The sequence below is a fragment of the Nannospalax galili genome, unplaced genomic scaffold, assembly GCF_000622305.1.
Source record: "Nannospalax galili isolate Female #2095 unplaced genomic scaffold, S.galili_v1.0 scaffold123, whole genome shotgun sequence".
NCBI classification, from domain to species: Eukaryota; Metazoa; Chordata; class Mammalia; order Rodentia; family Spalacidae; genus Nannospalax; species Nannospalax galili.
In genome coordinates, this window is record NW_008350332.1 from 1,536,226 (window position 1) to 1,557,185 (window position 20,960).

Below are 20,960 nucleotides of genomic sequence, written 5' to 3' on the forward strand. Positions count from 1 at the left end.
GAATTTGAAGGTCCAGAGCTGTGCCTACACATGGAAAAGAACCATAAAAAATGGCCCACACATCTGCTCAGGGGCACTAATGACATTGCAAATGCTAACAATTCAGTCCAGCATGTGCAAATATTGTGAAAGGCTTGTCAATGGTCAGCCCCTATTAAAAGGGACAACTTGAAGGACTGTGGGGCATGGGTTCATTAGAAATGGGGTACTTATGGGTTCCATTTTCTTTCTCTAACTTAGACTCCATTTTTACAAGTGAGAAAGGGGGAAAAACAGTCACTTGTGATCTGCCCTCCTGTACATGATCCTGCACAGTTTAGTGACATTTTGAGACTCACTACTATGAAAGTGGTTGATTTGCTCAGCAGTAGATTGTGGAAACGATGGGGGAATCAGGGAAGAGGAGGCTGATTATGGAAAGCAGAAAGCTCCTATTTAGGGGGAAAAAAAAGGCATCTTGGTAATCAACAGTGATGAGAAGGGAGGCTGAGAAAGGGCACAAGATGACTTGACGGCGCTTTTGTAAGGCGGGTGCTGTTCAGTGGTAGATGTAGCAGGGGTGCTCTTTGCGAGGAAATTCACAAACTCGAGAGCCATTATTTGATTGTGTGCAGTTCTCATCAGTGCTAGTCTGATTGATTTAATAAACTGACTGTGTGCTGCTTGGCATGCAGGGAAAAAGAAGTGACTTTCTTTAAAAAAAAAACAACAGTTTCTAAATAACCCAAGCTCTTATGGCCTTATGGAAGTCTTGTCCTTTTCCGAAGTCCCACTAACTACCTGTGAGTGCATTCTGCTCGCCACAGCCTCTGGTAGCTAACCAAGGATGTGCTGATATATCTGGGAAACAGATGCTTCAGAAACCCTAGAGGAGTATGGAGCAAGAAAATCATAGAGCTACACCTGAGAAATAAAAAATTGAGGGGATGCTGGGGAGGGGTCAGCACTAAATCAATCCTGACTGAAGAATCACTGTTGACGCCAAAGATTTCCAAGTCAAAAAAATACCTAACACACAAAAATGAGTTCAGAAATAAAGATGTAAGCCAGAACAAGGCACATATAGAAATCCTTCCAAACATGAGATGAATTCATCAATAATTCAAATGTCACAGGTGGCCGGCACACAGGACCATTCTCCAAACATGGAGGGGATGAGTGCGAGTTCATCTTCGTCATGTGGCTGGACCCCAGCCATCAGCAAGCTCACAGAACACATGACATAGTTTCCACTGCTTCTTGTAAAAAGAGGTCAATTAGTAATTACAGCTTCACACCAGGTTTATAAGGCTTGTTATGCCTAATTTTTTTATATCATACCCACACAGGTAATCAAGCCACACTAACCCCATAACCCCTAACATCTAAACGCAAATGATATGCAAATTACACTTTGTTTCTTCTCTAAGTACACTGACTTTATGATAACATGCACACACATATACATACATACACACATACACACATACATATTCCCATATACTTAAACACAGGAAAACAAAGCAGGATTCAGATTTTGCTAAATGTTTCTTTTGCAAAGAAATCAGTCACGTCCTCGTAGAGTGATTCTGAGGGTGCCTTTCAGTTCCTTGTCTGGGTCTTCTTGCACTGCCTTGCTCTTAATTCTTGCTCTGTTCATTTTAATGCATTATTGTTTCATAATACAATACCACAAATTGCAAATTACATTTGGCTCAAGGAGTGATTATGAAAAATATGATCGAGCTGCCTTTGCTCGAATCACGCTGATAATAATGAGAGGCTGATTGAGTTCGAAGCAGCCAAGTGATGAGAAGGGTCAATTTGAGCGTTTCTATTAAGCTTCTTTTGTTAAACCCAACACTTTGCCAGGTCAGAGGCAAATAATCACACCCTACATCTGGTTTCCATGGTTTTCCCTCAGCCTCAGAACAGTTCAGTATGTGGTACCGCCCTGAGGCAGTCCCCATACGAAATGGTAAGGAGCACTAAGTCATAAAAATACTTCCATCTGAGAAGGCACAAAGTAAAAGGTACATTTCGCTACATACCTCACTCTAACAGAACAAAGAATTTCTGCTACCACCTGCCTTACTGATATTCAAATGGACACCCCAATTGAAAACACCCACAGTGCCCAAGGCTCATAATATGAAGTCATTTGTTTTTTGAGCTGGGAATATTCACCATCAACTAAATACTTAAGAGTCAGATTGTATGTCCTTTCTACTGATTCATGGAGACCTGACAGTTACAGTGGATGGAATGGCCTCACTGATGCTTTCCTACCTGTATGCTTTAAAAGCCAGAAAGAAAAGCAGTAAGGCTGCTGATGGTTCAAAAAGAAAAAGTCTCGGACTTTTGGATCTGGCTTCTGGAACTCTGAAAGACAGAAACTTCCCTAAAGATCTCATTATCTGTAAAGTCAGACATCAGTCAGCACTTTTTTCTGTCAATGACAGGAAACAATTTTTGTTGATTCACACTTCTTAGAAAATGCTCTCTACAGAGTAAATTAAGAGGTACAGATTTCCACAGTTTGTCTTTAGGTTGATTTGCATAGTCAGATTCAACTTGAAGGGGCTGAGGTGTCTTTGAAGGCTGATAGACTGGTCAAAGAGCAAAGTGCCAAGGATCAGAGGCAGAACCTCACTGTGAGAACCCAGAGAAACGAGAAAAGCCTTGGCACCCACTGTCTCCCCAACATTCACCCTCTCAAGGAACAAGAGACTGAAAGCCACACATTTGCTTTAAAGCTGTCCTTGCAGCAGGCTTGCATGCAGAGGGTGACATGAAAGGCCAGCGGTGGCTCTTTTCCAGTCACTGTCCTGCTTAGCATGCACAAAGCCCTGGATCTGATCCCCACACTTGCAAAAGAGAGTGAGAGAACGAACATGAGAGAGGGAGAGATGGAGGGAGTGAGGGACAGAAGGCTAAATAAATAATGCTTCCACTTTAATGAAGCCAGTGCTTTGTTTGACCTGAATACCTTTCTCAGTGAGTAAACATGAAGAAAGTTTGGACACAAATGCCTGATTTAGATTCTTACCCCCTAAGACCTCTGGGAAGGCTGTGTAGATGATACTGGCTCCCACACATGGAAGAAAAGAAACCCAGGAACCATGTGAAAACTCTTTAAGGCACAACCCATAATCAGCAAGACCTGCCACTGACACACATTTTCTGCAAGCTATACTCTGGGGAATCTACTAAAATGAGCCCCTCACATCCTTAATGTGGCTCCTGCTGCCATTACTGAGATGACAGGTGTAAGACCCTGACTCAGAAACAAACAAAATAGGAAGTAGGAATAACAGTAACAGCAGCAGTGGCCAGTTTCTACTTAGCCATCACTTGGAATGAGGAGCTGGCTTCTGATTTGGAACCACGTGTGGAGTGGTTCAGAGTACAGAGCTGGGATTCCAGCCAGGCACTGTAGGTGGTTTACTTTCAGCCCTAGGTTCCTATCCACTACTACTGCACCTCTGCAAGACCAGAGAGCACTACAGGGAGAGGTATGCACACTCCTTTAACAAATGTTTACTTCAGCTATTGGTATGTGTTACATATACACTGGACTGCAAGGCAGAATGTACTTATTACTAAGGATAGAAAAAACATCGTAGAACTGAAGAGATGGTTCAGAGGTTAAGAGCACTGGCTGTTCTTAAAGAGGACCCAGTTTAGTTCCCAGCACCCACATGGTGACTAACACCTGTCCTTAACAGTATTCCAGGAGAGCCAATGCCCTCTTCTGGCCTCTGTGGGCATTAGGTGTGCATGTGGTATACTTACACACAATCAGGAAAAACACTCATACACATATAAATAAAAATCTTAAAAATAAAATTAAAAACATTTCAATCCCGCTAAGGCAAAACACCTCCTTAAGACAGAGAGCTGAGAACACCTCACAGGTCTCAGTTCTAGAGTCATTTTCTTTTTTCTTATATTTCATTTATTATTTTACTGCATGTACCTAAATGAATCCATGCTGTGTAATATGTATGAAGGTCAGAGGAGGGCATTGGATCCCATGGAACAGGTTACAGGTTGTTAGCTGCCGTGAGGGTGCTGGGATCTAAACCCCGTCCTCTGCAAGGGCAGTCAGTGCTCTTAACCACTGAACCATCTCTCTAGCCCCCTAAAACCATTTTCTGAAAACAATGACTGTGCTTCACAATTACTAAACTGATCATGCATGTGTGATAACTACGTCTGGAAAAAAGAACCACATCCATCTGCTCCTCTTAGAAACCCTTCTCACCAGGTGAGCAGTAAAATGCTCAGAGCTTATTTTACTGCCCAGGTGACTTTTTGTGCAAAGAGGGCAGAATTTTATGTGAATACATCTATCTACTACGCTTATTTCTGATTCATCCAATGGTATAGTTGACAGGGTGGGACAGAAGTAAGGCTTGGATGTGTTGAGGGAAAGGTGTTCCCTTCAGCAGCAATCAGCTCTGCATGAGGCATGCAGTCTGTCCTGCCAGTGGCAGGAATGTGGGGACAGTGCTGGATCAGGGCACACTTCACAGCTTCCTTCCCTGAGGATAAGCTCCTGTACCAACCTCCATTTGCAGAGGAGCAATAAAAGTTAATCTTTAAGGAGATACTCATCATGCGCTGACATGCAATAGCCCATCGGTAGGCTGGCTGCTCATTTACAAATGCACTACCACTGGAGGGGTATGTCAAACTATGGCACAGAGCGATTGCCCTTTCCTCAGTGTGGCCAGGGCAGCTCAGGGTAAGGCAAACTGTCCCACATAAATGACCATTAGCACTTTGTCACTATGCTAGAAGTAAAACTAAGCAGCTACTGCTGAAATATTTCAGTAAAGCATCAGGAAACTTCTAGGGTCTGGGATATGGCTCAAGAGGTAAAACCCTTGCTTAGCATATCAAAGACTTGGGTTCTACTCTCAGCACAGCATGAAAACAGGCACGCTGGTATATGTCTATAATCTAGCACTCAGGAAGTAGAGTCAAGAGGGCCAGAAGTTCAAAATCAAACTTAGCTAGCTAGTGAGTTTCAGGTCAGCTGGGCTATGTGAGACCCTGTCTGAAAAACAAACAAACAAACACTACCAGAAGAACTACTCTATCAGAGTCCCTGCTGCAAGTGGTGCCACATGATGGTTTTCTTAAAATTAACTGTGCCAGAATCAACCCATTTTGAAAGAGATGGATGTCATCTTTGTGATTTTAAGAAAGAAAAACAAAAGTTTGGCTTTGGGGGATATGGTCCACTGATAGAGTGCATACCAGATGCAAGGCCATCCCCAACACCGAGCCAAAAACTGTAATTTTATTTTCATTTAAGGAAAGAAAATTGAAATTCTTGAGGTTCAAAAGTTCACCTTGGGATGTGGTTCACACCAGTTATGAGAGTGGGAAATGGACAGGAGTTGTTAACACACAAAGACACTGCTGGGAACAGAACCCAGGGTCTTACACATGCTGGACCCCAAAGCCCAGGCTTGAGGGTCCCAGAGATTCAAGACAGAAGATGAGGAATGCTGAGCTCAGCAGGTTGCCCTGGGCCAGAGCCTAAGAGGGGCACCATGGTCTCCTGCATGGCCAGGATCAGGTAGGGAAGACATGGAGACTGCAGGGTAGAATCAGTAAAGAAGTAAGGACTGCAGACAGGTTCTGAGCAGACAAGGATGACCTCATACTCTAGAAAGAGCAAGGGTGGAGCAGGTCTGAGGTACAAGAAGGCACATGTAAGGAATGGGGGAAAGTGACGTGCAGGAGCTTGAAAGGAGTCAGCATTGTGGGATGATGTGGCCATCCTGAACATGGCAGATGGAGAAGGAGCGGGCTACTCGTCGGTGTTGGTGAAGGGACTCTGCCATCACACAAAGTAAGTACAACCACTGTAGAGGAGGGATGTGGAGGGGGCAATGTTTTAGTAATAACATCCTTAACAGGAGGGCTGGAAAGGTGTACCCCAGTGGCAGAGCATTTGCCCGACAAGCAGGAAACCCTTTCTTCTATCCTAGGCACTGCCAAAAAGGGATAATGAAAGAGCCATAGAACCACAAACAATGCTATAGAAATCATGTAGGATAAAGCTCAAAAATCAGGGTCAAAGGACACTAACTTCCCAATTTCAGAGCTAGGCAATAGGAGTGGTTTTTTTTTTGTTTTTTTGTTTTTGGTAGCAACAGCAGGCATAATGGCAGTGTGGTGTCAGAGGGTAGATTTCATGGCAGCTGTGGCTAATGCACAGGCCCAGGCAGCATGATCCCCCCCCTCCTCCCGCCCAGGGGATGGAGAAGGCTTGCCAGCTTGGTATCTGGCTCAGGAGCTCAGCCCCAGGGTGGAACGCCAGATTCTGGGTAGCCTGGTCCCCAGGTCATGGTGTGCCCTGGGAAGTTAGGCACTTCTTTGAACCTGTGTTGTTAGTCTCTTCATCCATAAAATACAGCTAAAAATAGCACCTTGTAGGGTTATGGTGAGGATTAAATGCATTACGAAAACAAAGTTCTCAGCAGATGTGCACGGGTTTTAACATGCAGTGAAAGACTGCTAACTCCCAGCTCCAGCAGGTTGCTAGAGGAACGCTCTTCAGACCCTGAAGAAATCATGACCAGCACGTGCCCAACAAAGTCAGAAATGGGGGCCAAGTAGTGATGATGGCATTGTACAGGAACAGGAGTGGAATACAGCAAGGAGGGGTATTTATAGTTACCTCAGATCTCTGTTACTACGAATAGATGCAGGATGTAAATAAAGTGGTTTCTTTCTTTTACTGCAACAGGGTTTTGTGTAGCCCAGGCTGGCCTGGAACTCACTGTGTAGCCTAGGATGTTCATGAACCTTTGCTCCTTCTGCTTTCATCTGCCTAGTAGTGGGACTGCAGGTGTGCCATCATGCTCTGTTTATGTGGTGCTAGAGATGGAACCCAGGGCTTTGTGCATGCTATGCAAGCACGCTACCCACTGAGCCACATGCCCCAGGCCCCCTTTAATTTTCTTTTTCAAAATTGTTCCTGTCTAGGATTTGTAATGCAAATTACTCTTGCCTTTACTTCTCCTTCACATCTCCTATTCATGATTCAAAGACTTTCTTTTCCCCTGAGAGATAGGAGTTATGCAATTTGGGAGTCTTTTAGATAGACCCACTGAAGGGTACTCCAATTGCCTCACCCTGCGTCCCTGTTCAGCATGGAAGAAGCCAGAGTGGTCTGTGTCCTGATTCCCTATTGGCATTTTGGGTAACCTCTTCAGAGGATGGTGTGATAAGAACAGGAGGTAGACATTTGCTAGGCAGTTAGGGTAAAAAGACCCCAAAGAAAAGTAGCCAGTTTCTTGGCTAAAACTCACAATGTCCTTGGGTCTCTTAGCAACATACTCCGTTCCAAAGGCCAAAAATATCGAAAATATTTGGGAGCTTTTATGTAATCCTTAAAAGATTTTAGTGTTACCCCTTTAGAGGAGGTGAATGTTAGAGTAGCCAAAAGCCCCATAATAAATAAATAAATAAATAAATAGTAAAGATGGCTATGAAACATCTTAAAAGATGTTCAACATCACTAATGGAATGTTAAAGTAGCAAAAAGGCCCATTAAAAAAAGAAAAAAGAAAAAGAAGAGTACATGAAATTATCAGAAAAAAAGTGATGAGATTTCAGAGGAGCTGGAGGGGCGGGAGTGGGCATGGATTTGATCAAAACACCTTATATGCACGAATGAAATTCTCAATAAATTATTTATGTAAAAAAAACTAAAATTGCTACATAAGGAGAGAAAGAGTGCCTGGGGGTAGGGAGAAGTTAGTTACAATATAAATATAAATACTGTGGAAGGAAAGACCTAGGAGGTGCGGCTGTCATCGCCCTGTCTCACCACACCTCATTTAGGAGTGCCTGAAGATTATGGGCTGTGGGAGTGGGCTGTGTCCCAGCTGAGTTCACAGAGCAGCAGCACATATGGATCCCAGTTTGACCTGCAGGAGACCCAACAGCTGCAGAGCGCTCCCTATTGGTAAGGCAGAGCAGGCCTGTGACCCTCTATGCAGGTGGCTTCAACAGGAAGGAGGACTGGTGCCATCTCACTACTCAGTGGCTGTTCATACCTTCTGAGAATAAAACCAAGGCTCTGGCTTCTTTTAAGGAAGGATCCTACCCCATCTCGTGAACTGTGATGCTCTGAGTCTTAGAAAGACCCTCATATGGCAACTGCAGTGTTAATAACAGGTTTGAACTGCTCACCCCTACAGCACACACTCTTCAGCCCTGGGGGTTGGCAACAGCCCCACATGTGGAATTAGTGTGGCAAGGGCACCTTCTGAGCAAGGCTGATGTACTGAAGAGTGCTCCCATCAGTTGGACTGCTGACAGCAGAGAAGATGACAACTTGAATAAGAAAGGTATAGACTCACAGAGCATACACAGACTACCCTGTGGGATTTCCTGCTCAGCACTGCAGTGAATACATGCAAGGCAGACATGGACTGTGGCATCCTCTTCCAAAGATGAGGGTGGAGGGGACCAGCATTGCCACAAAGTGCAGAGTTCCTCTGAATTGGTACATTTCCCTTGCCCTGATTACTGCTTACTAAATGGTCTCATTTGCTCAGCATTGGCTACCTAGGTCTGGATTTCACAGAAGTGGACCCTGAGGTGAGATCAGAGCAGAGGTTTCTGGGAAGCAGCCAGGAATATCTGCCAGGGAATGGGAGGTGTGGCAGAGGGAATTCTGAGAAACCAGCCAAAGAGGGTGGGATATTCTCAAGACCATCACCCTGTGGGCAAGTAGTGCCTGGTCATAGGACCAACTCAGGGAGCCTTTGGGGAGTTCTGTCCTCTGCTATGTGACAAGCACATATCCTTTCAGGTCTGCTCCACTGTGATTCTGATGTCAGTGGGTCTGTGATTCTGCTAGACCCCAGGATCTGCAATGATCCTGGTTAGAAGACTACCCATTATGGCCAAGGATGTAGAACACCACCTAACATTAATGACCCAAGGGCAACAGGGGCTAGGGCACATTTACACTGGCTGCCAGGCCTGTCTGTCATGGTGAGGTGATGTTATGGCCAGGCTTTGCAGAACAGGGAGGGATGGAGACTTACTGAAGAAAGCCTAAGAGAGAATGGGAGAGGTTGGGGATGTGGCTCACTTGCGAGAGTGCCTGTTTAGCATACATGAGACTCTGGGTTCTGTCCCTAGCAATGCATCAGTTGGGCAAGGTATACAGCAATAATCCCAGCACTCAGGAGGTAAAGGCCAGAGGAGCAGAAGTTCAAGGTTATCATTGGCTACATAGAGCATTAGAGGCTAGCCTGGACTATATGAGACAATGGGAAGAGAGAGAGAATATAGGAAAGTGGAGAAAGCAAAGTTCGCTGTGAAAGACAAAAGGAAAAGGAGCGAAGAACTGGCACGGGAGGTGGAGCTGAGAGATTTTTCTCTGTGATGAAGGAAACAACAGCAGGGCACAGGGCAACGTGGGTGATCCAGCAGAAGAGAACAGCCATAGAAAATGCGGATGGCAGAGAAACCACCCCAAAACAGAGCAGGCAAGCAAGGACCAGAGCAGTTCCAGGACGCCTAGCAGTGAAAGCACGGTCACTGTGGGACCCCAAATACAACGCAAGTGGCAAGGTCACCAAGTGAGACTGTGGCTGTACAACAAGAGAATGTGAAAGCCAATCTTTTGGTCCTAATTTGGCCATTATTGAACGCAGGTCAGAAGAGAACCATATACTGCTCAATTATGCAAGACAGCAGGTCTCAGTCACTTCCTTAAAAGGCCCTTTGAGAGAACAAGAAACTTACTTTATATGATAATTTGTGGCTTGATTAAAATACACTTCGGAATAGGGTGTATTAATCTGGCACATTAAATGTAAAGATATAGGTCTTCTACTGGCAACAAATGAAAGCACTGCACTCCTGCAAATGCCACAGAGCCTGTCTCTAAAACATCTTTCAATAGTGTGATAGCATTTATTTACCCTACGTTTTTAGAAAGTAAATCATCACTAGCCTTCAATTTTCACATCAATTGTAGGAAAAAGATTCCATTTTCTACGGAATCTAGAATTGAAATTGACTTAGCATCTCAGAACTGTCAAAAATTCCTCTTATAGAAAGGTTTGCTTTACAAAGACTATAAAGTAGGTGTCATCCTCCTGACACTGACATTCTATATTCATGCCGTGGGTCTTCACATAAGGACAGAAAAGCATGTCAGAAAAGGTCTTGGCGAGGCCCAGCCGTCAGCTCTGTGCAGCATCACCTCCCAACGCAGGCAGCTTTGGAGCCATCAGCATTGTGAGTGTCAGAGGGTCTCCATTTAAAAGTGCTAAGAAGAGAGAAGAATACCTGAAAAATATGGGGTCTGCGGTCCTGGAACTTGTCATTGCTAACAGGTCAGTCTGACACTTATTTTCCAGAGTTAAGAAACAGGAAACTGTTCTGATTTGAACTAAAAGTTGTACATACCAAGTCCTTGGGATTTACAAATTCAGAACTTAGCCCAAGGAAACCTCCCAGGTTTGGGCAATTATAAAAGAAGGTTGTACTCCATTGCAGTAACAAGAAAACACATTGAACAATGGAAATATCTCTTTTCTAGCTGTTTCTTTTTATTAAATGTATTTCTGCTCATATTTTTGTTTTGTTTTGGTACTGATTTTTTTTGAGACAGGGTCTCATGTATCCCAGGCTGTTTTTGAACTCCCATAAGGTAAGGCTGACCTTAAACTTCTGATCTTCCTGGCTCTACTTCCCAAGTCTGGGGATTATATACAGGCCTGTACCACCATGCCTGGTTCACACGGTGCTTGGGATTGTACCCAGGGCTTCATGCATATTAGGCAAGCACTCTATCAACTGAACCACAACCAGTGTATGTGTGTTTTAACTGCAGTCCTTAAATCCCCAGCAGAATCACAGGTCACCATTTAATTTCACCAGCATGAAACTGGTCCCATGAGGCCTAAGAACTCCAGGCCTAGCTAGTTTTACCATGGAAAAGGACAAGTGCTGGCTGCCTCCTTAGGGCCCAGGTGAGGGTCTTCCCGAGTAAGGTAGGGGCTGTATAACACTGCCACTAAAGTAGGGAGGAATCAAAGCCCTTCCCCACACAAACCAATTCCAAACTATCCTTTATTAAATGACTTTATTTTCATGCTCATTTCTTGTTAGGACACAGATCTAACAGCCTCAGGAAACAGGGGTAAGTATCTCTATCTGAAGTCCCCAGGGTGTGAAAAATGAAGGATCAATAATTACAGCTTCTTTGGAGGCAGCTGGCTTCATCCTGAAGAAAATAGTTGGGCTCCAGTGCAGGGAGACAGAATGTTGGGCCAGGAAGTCTCTTTGTAGAAACATTCCCTAAACAGGGTATCCCCTCTCACCTCTGCTCTCCACAAACCTCAGGACGAGTGTCTGCACAAACAGCCCCACTCTTAAACACTGGGAGGAGTTACTGGTTTGGCCATCCTAGAAATTCTTAACTTTGCTGCTTTATTTCCTGAACCCTGAACCCATAAAGGGACTAACTATGCCAAAGTTCCTTTTGACCTAGATCAATTGGTTACTGATCTTCACACCTTGCATATCATCCAGGGTAGAGGACAACTGCCACTCACAGTCCTCATTCCTGTCCTGTTCCTTCCCCACTTGCCAGTGTCCCCCCCATCAGCAAGGTACACAGAGACCAGACTGGTAGCCCTTGTTGCTGCATCTCATCTTAAAGGCACTGACTCTTACATCCAGTTGGTGTGTGCCCAGGTCTGAATACGGACTATGATTATCCACTCAGAAAATGGGGCTATTTTAAAAACCGACAGGATAAAGGAAAAAAATCTCTGTCTTCTAAAGTAGCAATTTAAACCACCATCTTGAAATCAAGATTTTAAAAAAGCTCCAAATTGACTACAATAGAAATCTCAAAACCATCAAAACTGCTGATATAATAAACAAAACTCATCAAGAGCCACTAAGAATTCATTGAAAGCGAATTTATTATTTGTTATTTTAGACCAAACATTTTTTTAAGACAGTTTCATGTATCCCAGGCTGGCCTCGAACTCACTATGTAGTTGAGGATGACCTTGAACTTCTGATCCTCCTGCCTCCACCGCCTCAGTGCTGGGATTACAGGCGTGCACCACCATACCCGGTGCTGGGGACTGATCCCAGGGTTTAGTGTATGTGAGGCAGGCACTCTACCAACTGAGCCACATTCCCAGGCTCCATGTTTTTAAAAAACAACTGTGCAGCTCGTGCTGCTCAAGACAGCTTGAATCTGGTATGCTGTTCATCTCTTCTCAGGCTTCAGTTTGGCCAGGCTGGATGAGAAACACGTACAGACACAGTTAGTAAAGCATGGTGAGGGAGCCACAACACACGCAATTCCCTAAAAAGCCCCAAATGGGTCATCCACGTCACGCCATTGAGGTTTGAGAACTGACTGGGCCCTTGGATCTGATTATGTTCTAAAGAGTAAGCACTAGCAGTGCATGTGATATCAACCAAATGACGTTCCAACCAGCCTCCTATGTTCTGTTCCAGACCCAAATTCATCAATGCCACAGGGTCCTGGTGATTGTTCTAACTGTAACTGAAGGACTCACTTTTAATGACAAGACTGCATCATTAGGATGGTGATGGTTTAAAGGTGCTTGCTGCCAATCCCCAGGACCTACATGGTTGAAGAAAACTGACCTCCACAAGCTGTCCTCTGACCTATATATGTGCACCATGGTGTGTATACTCCCTCCAAAAATAAATATGATTAAATTTTCTTTAAAGATTGAAGCATTACTTTTGCTTGTTTCCCATAGTGATAAGTGTTCACTGCCACGTACAGGCAATAGCAAGAAATGACTCTCAGCTGGACACAGAGATGCATACCTCCCATCCCAGCACTGGCAAGGAAGAGGCAGGAAGGTTGCAAGTCCCAGGTCAGCCTGGGTTACAGAGCAAGACCCTCTCAAAAACATGGATCAGTGGGTAAAGTTCCTACCACATAAGCATAAGGAACAGAGTTCAGATCCCCAGCACCCATGTCAAAAGCTGGGCTTTTGCATTTGCAACCTCAGTGCTGGGAAAAGGGAGGAAAAGGGACCCTGGGGCCTCACAAGGGAACACCACCCTGTGCTTGCACACTTATCACACATGCTGCCCACTAACGAACCCACCCACCCACACATATACACAAACAAAACACACAAGAAATAAATTGGAGACACGTATAGTCAGGTCACTTCTAAGAATCTTCTATTCAGGGATGTGTACCGTTCTCAAAGGTCAAATGATAAGGGATCCAATTTCCCAGCAAAGCAATACCAAATTGAAAAAGAGGAGAATGTTCTTTTCAATTGGTAATATCTGAAAATGCAGGCTCTCACTATGGTGTTGATAATGTTAGCTTCAGTATGGAGAACCAGGCTAAAATAGGTGGTTCAAAATGCTGCTTCCATCCTTAAAAGGTATGAATTTACCTCACTAGGCGATATCTCCCTCCTTACAAGAACATATTTGTTCCTTCTGTAATGAAAACCTCATGTAGTTGGTGTCAGAGTTCTCAGAAATGTTTTACAGTATGGAATCTGAATATGCAGGAATATGAGAACCTGACACACAGCTCTACATTTCAGACCTTCACTGTGCTGGGTACTTTGCACACAGAAAAATTTCACTCAGGTGTCCTGATTACCCATTTGGAGGCATGCTTGGTCTCTCAGGTACAAAGCCATTCGTTGTGCCAACGACGATGCCTTGTACACAGAAGGTTAACACAAAAATTTAGCATTGGGCTGGAGAGATGGCTCAGCAGTTAAGAACATTAGCTGTTTTTGCAGAGGACCCAGATTCAGTACCCAGCACCCACATGGCAGCTAACAACCGTGTGTAATTCCAGAGGAGATCCAAGCCCTCTTCTGGCCTCTGTGGGCATTGTAAAACATTGGTGCACTTACATACACACAGGCAAAACACTCAGATACATAAAAGAAAAATAAATAAAAATTTAAAAAGTTAAGCACATTTGTTACTGGATTCCTTACAGATTTAAATTTGTGATTTAAAACTAGCAGGAAGGCAACTTTTATGTTTCATACACTCCATAACCAACAAACCAAAAAGGGATTTATACAACTCATGTAATCTCTCTTAGAGCTAGTAATCAACAATTAAATCGTTTTTGTGACTCTTTGTGAGAAACAGCTTATGCCAATGGCTGGTGACATCTACTTAACGCACCATGCATTCCCTCAGTGGCTTCTTGAAACATGGCTCCTCTGCTTGGCCCACATTATATTTTATAATTAAAAAAATGTCAGACAACCTACAGGGTAGGAAGAATGCATGCCTGTGTGTGTGTGTGTGTGTGTGTGTGTGTGTGTGTGTGTGTGTGTAAGCAAGCGTGGGGTAGAGAAGAGCTGTGAGCCTTGCTGTGAAAGAAAACTTCCTACTTCATTAATTAGACTAAAGATTAAATAGACAAACAAAAACAACCTTGTATGTGGCTATATCACCTAAAAATATGGACTTTTAGGCTAGGAAGATTGCTCAGTGGGTAAACATCTTGATGTGTAGGTGTAAGGACCTCAGTTCTGATCCCCAGCGTCTACAAAAAGTACAATGAAATAGTACACATCTGTAATCCCCACAATCCCAGTGTGTGTACAGCAAGATGGGGAGTGGAGACAGAATCCCCATAAGCTCACAGGCCAGCTGGGGTCTGCTGTTTGCAGGTTAAAAACAAGAGACCATGCCTCAAACAAGGTGGAAGGTGAGGACCGATATCCAATGTTGTCCTCTGACCTCCACATGCATACAAGTGTTGTACCCCCCTCTCAAAGTTAGACTTCCAATCTTTAATGTCCCTGACTCCTTAGCCTTTTTGTCATCTCCATCTCAAAATAGCAACAAGAACAACACACAAAGGCCCATGACTGCATTGTGCTAGAGTCTTTCACTAGCCCCTTGAACCTCTGGAAAACCAGGAAAAAAAGCCCATGCACACCTACTGGGACCTGTTCCTTAGAAGTGCGACACCCTAGTAAAGACATCACATCCTTGTCTCATTCAAAGAACAAAGAGAAAGGAATAAACTCATTTCAAGATCTTACTGTATTTCCTATGTAGATTAATAAAAGAAAAAGGAAATAATAATCAGAAGGCTGACCAGTTTTTCAAATTGTTAGAGCCAACAAGTACAGAAAGTTACTTAGAATATCTGAAAACTCTAACAAGGCCCACAAATGCTAACGGCACATAACAGTGGGGAGGCAGGCTAAGAGCACACACACACACACACACACACACACACTCACACTCACACTCACACACACAAGCTTGTTTTATGTTGAATATATTATGCTCAAGTCATTTGTAAGGAACACCATTGAGCAAGCTTCAGTGGTACAGGGCTGAAGCAGCTGTGTGTACGCAGACAGAACTCAGCCATGTCCAAAGGCAGAAAAGACGCGTGACCCTGCCCAGAGACACATTTGTAGTCTACCATGTGGAGTGAGATCAACTCTGTTTTGTGAGATTCAAGGGTCTCTTTGGTGTATCCTCGCAGCAGGTTGATTTTGAGGTGCAATGTGTAATGTGGATGCCTGTGAGCCATGAAGAGCAGGGCAGAATTCAGGAGCACATATTATGCACATGTACCCACATGCAGAGATGGGCTAGTCATTTCAGAAGCAAGGTCAAAGTATAGAGTAAAATAATATGATGAACTCTAAGCATTAATTACCTCTGATTTTTATATAATTGGCTTACTTTTTAATAATGGCTGTACTTAACTGGTTTTACAGTTTCTGAAAGCTGAGCAATTAGTGCTCACAAGCCAATGAGGGCCAATTCCATAAGCCAATGCAGGCTAACTCCATAAGCCACAGATTCCAGGTACCCAAGATGGGTGCCTGGGATTTCCTTCCCAGTCAATCCTAAATACTGGGGGAATGTGAGCCTAATTTAACAAAGCAGAATGAAAAAAAACAAAACAGAACAACAACAACAAAAAAACCTTAGTCCCACCACCTGGATGTAGAATTTGATTTTCTTAAGTTGCAGGCTTTTGAATTTCTGAATGGGCCAACTTCTTTATCACAAAGCTGGCTTTCAGAACTAAACAGCACATGGCAGTGTTTGGTAGGCATTTAGCAGAACGAAGACTGGCAGCTGCTGCTTAGGGCCTACATTCTCCTCTCCTCTGACCCCAAGCAGAAAGCTCTACCACTGGAGTTGCAAGTTGCAGACAAAGGTAATTTATAATTAAAGTGGCTGTTCAACAGTAGAACTTCACCTGTTATTCCTCTATCAAGAACAGAGACCCATATCTATCAGGCAAATGCTGGAGATGAAAGAACATGAACGAGTATTAGTTTTTAGTAAAACTTCAGGGGAACACTGCAGGCAGGAGTGGCCCATCTGCCTCAGGGCTGCTCTCCTCCACCTCTTCCCTTCTCACTGAGCACTTGAGATTACAGATAGGTGGCTGCCCAGTTCCTGTGCCTTGTACAGGTGCCACCTCATGAGCTGCCATTTTCCAAAAGTGGAATAAAGCTCCCCACACCCTGGGTAACACGGGAGCTGGAATCTAATGGCAGAACAGTCTCATTTTGTAAATATTTATGGACATGCACTATAATGAAGAGAGATCATCAGACAGAAAACACTCAGAAGGAACAGTATATAAATGAGAAAAATTCTCATGAAAACTATGACGATGCCAAGATTCTGGAACTGTGGGAGACAGAAACACAATTCTATATACACTAAAGCTAAGGCTACCGATAGTCTACCATGAGTTAACGTTGAGTCTCCACTTTCAGTTCCTGGACTTGCCAGATCAGACATCATACAACACATCTGCTGTGCGGTGTAGCCATCAGGCTGAGGCTACACTGAGGACTGTAAATCAAGAAATTCTAGGAAAACAAAAACTTTTGTTCACATTTCACAATCTAAACAAGTTGAAAGGAAGGGATTCCCAATGAAGACAGAAAAACTACTTTTTGAAAAGTCAAGAGGCTATGTAGTATGTTTTCAATTTTAAACATCATCTTGCTGTGTTTAGGGATTAACTTATGCAATAATCAGCACCTTCATATTTAACATTAGATGCTTGATTGTTATAAATCACCTAAAATGAAAATTTAGAGATTTTGGTACAACTTCTGAATAGTCTGTCACTTTATTATATAGCAGCGATTTGTAAAAAATTATATGCTAAGTAATCCAGAGTATAATTTAGGGACACAAAAACAACTGTCAAGAAGCAGCCAGAGACTACATTTAATGAAATCTTTACAGACTGAAGTAATAAGTATTAAATTAATCAACACAGCTTAATTGAAGCTCTATTTGTAACATTTTTATTAGACTTGTTATTAATGAACCTTTAAATGCTACCACTAACTTGAGCTCTATGTTAAATTTAAATAATGAACCATTGTTCCCATACAAAAAAGAACAAACAGCACTTTAATAGGCCTTTGTCTCCATGGGCCTTTTGCAGGCAGAGGGAAGAAGAGTCCCTCCTTCCAAACCACTGTTATGAGCTTGGCAAGATACCTTCTGAAGGGTGCTGGAAGAAATAGTTTGAAATAATCACAGTGAAATTGTAAAGAAAGTAAAAATGCAGTAGCTATGACCAGGAAGGCGATGAGAATTTGAGTTGACCTCAAAGATGTTTCTCAAGCTGTGCTTGCTGTTAACCTCAGCCACCTATGGTCACGTGCCACATAAGCAGAAGTATATATTGTGTGGTGAGCAGGCTACACCAACCCTATCACTGCACTCTATGATGTCTGACCAGTCATGAAGACGCCCAAGGGTGCATTTCTCAGGGTACATCTCATTGCTGAGTGATCAAGACTGCGTTCAGAGCTCCTGTTCACATCCACAAACTTACCTGAACATGTCTCCCAAGCCCTTCAGCATTCCTTTCTTGGCTTTCAACTTCTCCTTCTCCTTCTCTCGATCTTTTTTCTTCTCTTTTCCAGTTCTGTCCTTTTTTCTATCTGTCTTGTCTCCTTTCTCTGGGTTCCCATTCATCTGTCTCTCCAGAGAGTAGGAAGGCTGATCGCTGGCTGTGGACACAGACTCCCTCCCTGACCTTGAACTTTCTTCTGTGTCTTCTTCCACTTGAAAGAAGGAAAAAAGGGCAGATAAGGATCTGTGAATCATGGCAACAATATAAGGACAATACATGGCACATGAAATCACACTCTCCCAATTTCTACAGTGGTAGGGCCTTCCCACACATAAACTGAGAAGGGCCATGTGATTTGGTAACTTGGGCACATAGGCAAATCCTATGTGGAGACAGGGCACCAGAGGCAAGAAAGGCACAACTTCCTGGCTGGGTTCCCTGTACATGGAGACATGGAGATGCCCTCATTGCTGCAGAGCTTGAAGTGCAGGGGGGATTTGGGAAACCCCTTTAGGCCACACACACCCAGCAGGTCTCTATATTTGCAAATGCAAAAGCATGCAGGCAAACAGAGCCTAGGACATAGTTCCTTCCTCTTGATTAAAGATCCTGCAGGTACCAGCAGAGCCCTCTTCAATGTACTGAATAACCCTCTCAATCAGCAATCACCATGGTAGCACAGAATTCTTGCCCCAGGCTTCCTGATACATGCATATATATAGAAGAGTTGCTTTTTTGTTGCTGTTGTTTGTTTGTTTGTAGTGACAACAGGCCTTCATGGCTTCTGTGAGGTCTCCTTATTTGCTACAGCAGAAGGCAAACACCGTAAGTGAATGCTGCTCTACATACTAGATGCACTAATTTTCCACATTCATGTGTGTGTGCATGTTCATGAAGTTGTATGGTGTGGTTGCATGTGCATGTTCATGAAATTGTATGGTGTGGTTTCACGTGCATGTGTGAGGAGGCTGGAGGTCAGCCACAGGTGTTGTTCCTTAGGTGCTGTCTTTTTTTTTTTTTTTCAGACAGGGTCTTTCGATGGCCTGGAAGCTGAGGAATAGGCCAGGCTGGATGGCCAGCATGTCTCAGGTATCTGCCTGTCTCTGTCTCCCCAAGGTTGTGATTACAGAGGCACATCATTATGTTTATCCTTTTATGTTAGTACTAGGGATAGAACTGAGGTTCTTGAACTTGTGTGCCAAGTACTTAATCAACTGAGCCATCTGCCCAGTCCTCCTCCATAGCTGAACAGAGGTGGATTACCCATAAGAATGAGTGAATCAGGACTCACTCCTTTAGGCTTTGCAAATAATGGACCCTTAGTGATAACACTGTCCAGTTCCTTGGGGCAACACTTCAAGCTTATGGTCTGAGCACTTCAATACCCTGAACCTTTTATATTTCAAAGAATGGCAAGAAACTAAAACAGGTTTCTCCTACCTAAAGAACTTAAGAAATTCATTGTTAGAAAGAACCACAGAGGCACGTTAGCAGCAACTATCAGAAATCGGTTCTGAGAGTCTTCACCTAAAATTGCCTTCCAAATACAACAGTATGAATTATAGGGGCTCCAGGTCACTCCGTGAATTCTAAGGTCATTTCTTTCTAACATCAACAAATATAGATCTGCCTTATTGAACTTCTAGTAATACAGAGCTAAATATGATGGCTAGGCTCCTTTTCAATGTTCTGGCCAGCAAATCAAGTCCATATATCTTGACATGAAGTTCATTTTGCCTCCTTATCAGGCAAGGGGCACCCAGGGTAGCACCAGGGAAGACAGTCTTGGAATCTCAGATTTCTATTATTAAACTTTCACAAACCCAGGACAACTGTGGAATGATGGCACAGCCATGCCCAAGCAATACTGTTCTATGTTGGTGTAAAGATGCCAGCTGTCAAATATAAGGGAATAAACAAAAAATCCCCCCAAAACCCAGGGTGCAGAGTTCTTTTTCCCGGACACACTGTTATGAGTCAGCATATTTCTTCTTTTGGCGGATCGCTCCCTAGGTACCAAAGCCTCAGAACACGACTGCACTGAAATCTGAAAAGTGCTTTGAAGGTCATCTGACCAATTTCTTCCTTGGGCAGTGGCACCTAACAGGTGGGGTGATCATGCCCTGAAGTTATACTTCAGTGAGACTTTCATGCCTTTCTGAATCTGCTCAATTCCACAGAGAATATTGTGCATTTGGAATTATCAGTCATCTAGTGACTATACAGTCTGCCTAGAAGATAATTCCAGTTGTTAGCACTGCACTCAAAAAACCTGTTGTTGGGGATGGAGAGATGGTTTGGAAGTTACCGCTCTCTACTAGAGGATTCAAGTTCTCAAGTTCAGTTCCCAGCACCCAGGTCAGGTGGTTTACAACCAATGGTAGCTCCAAATAGAGGAATCTGATAGCCTCTTCGGCCTTCTGAGGGCATCTGTACTCATGCACGCACACGCACACACTCAGATACATACATATACAAATAATAATTTTTTTTAAAACAAGCCTTGTTGTCATGGTCATGGGCTGAGGGGACTTGAGACACACATGGAAGAGCTCACTTGGGAAGCTAGGTCAGAACACAGTAGACTATAGACCAGGTACTGCCCACATAAAACGACCTTAGAAAGGTTTTATGGTATTGGTGTTGTCTAATTTTGAGCCTCCATCCTCTACCAAAAGAAATGGTGCTTAGAAAATGTGCTTCCTGGAGCTTGAGATGTATCTCAGTTGGCAGAGTGCCTGCTAACAAACACAAAGGCCTGGTTTCCACACCCTCACCACATAAACCTGGTGTGATGATACACACATTTAATCTCAGCACTCATGGAGGTAGAAGGATCAGGAGTTCAAGGTCATCTTTAGGTACTGGCCTCAGTAGAAATTGGGGTCAGCCTGGGCTACACGAGATCATGAGATCCTGTCTCAAAACAAAGCAAACAAGACAAAAAGAAACTCCAGAAAATGTGCTTCTTTTCTTTGTGAATACATAAATACAAATTGTATAAGTTCATTAAAAGAAGCCATTTACCACTTTCAGATGGCCAAAGAATCTATAGCCTCATATATAT

General features: G+C 43.5%; 1 protein-coding gene across 14 annotated transcripts in view; it reads right to left on the minus strand.

The window, feature by feature from the left end:
* The window catches only part of Pard3 (par-3 family cell polarity regulator), a gene marked incomplete at its 5' end in the record, with an annotated part of 355,877 nt that overhangs the window by 181,764 nt on the left and 153,153 nt on the right, over positions 1 to 20,960 (minus strand). For 11 of the 14 annotated variants that reach the window (XM_029570673.1, XM_029570672.1, XM_029570671.1 and 8 more), the window contains 1 exon segment: positions 17,873 to 18,104. In XM_029570673.1, coding sequence (XP_029426533.1) covers positions 17,873 to 18,104 — 232 coding nt within the window. 14 annotated transcript variants of the gene reach the window in all.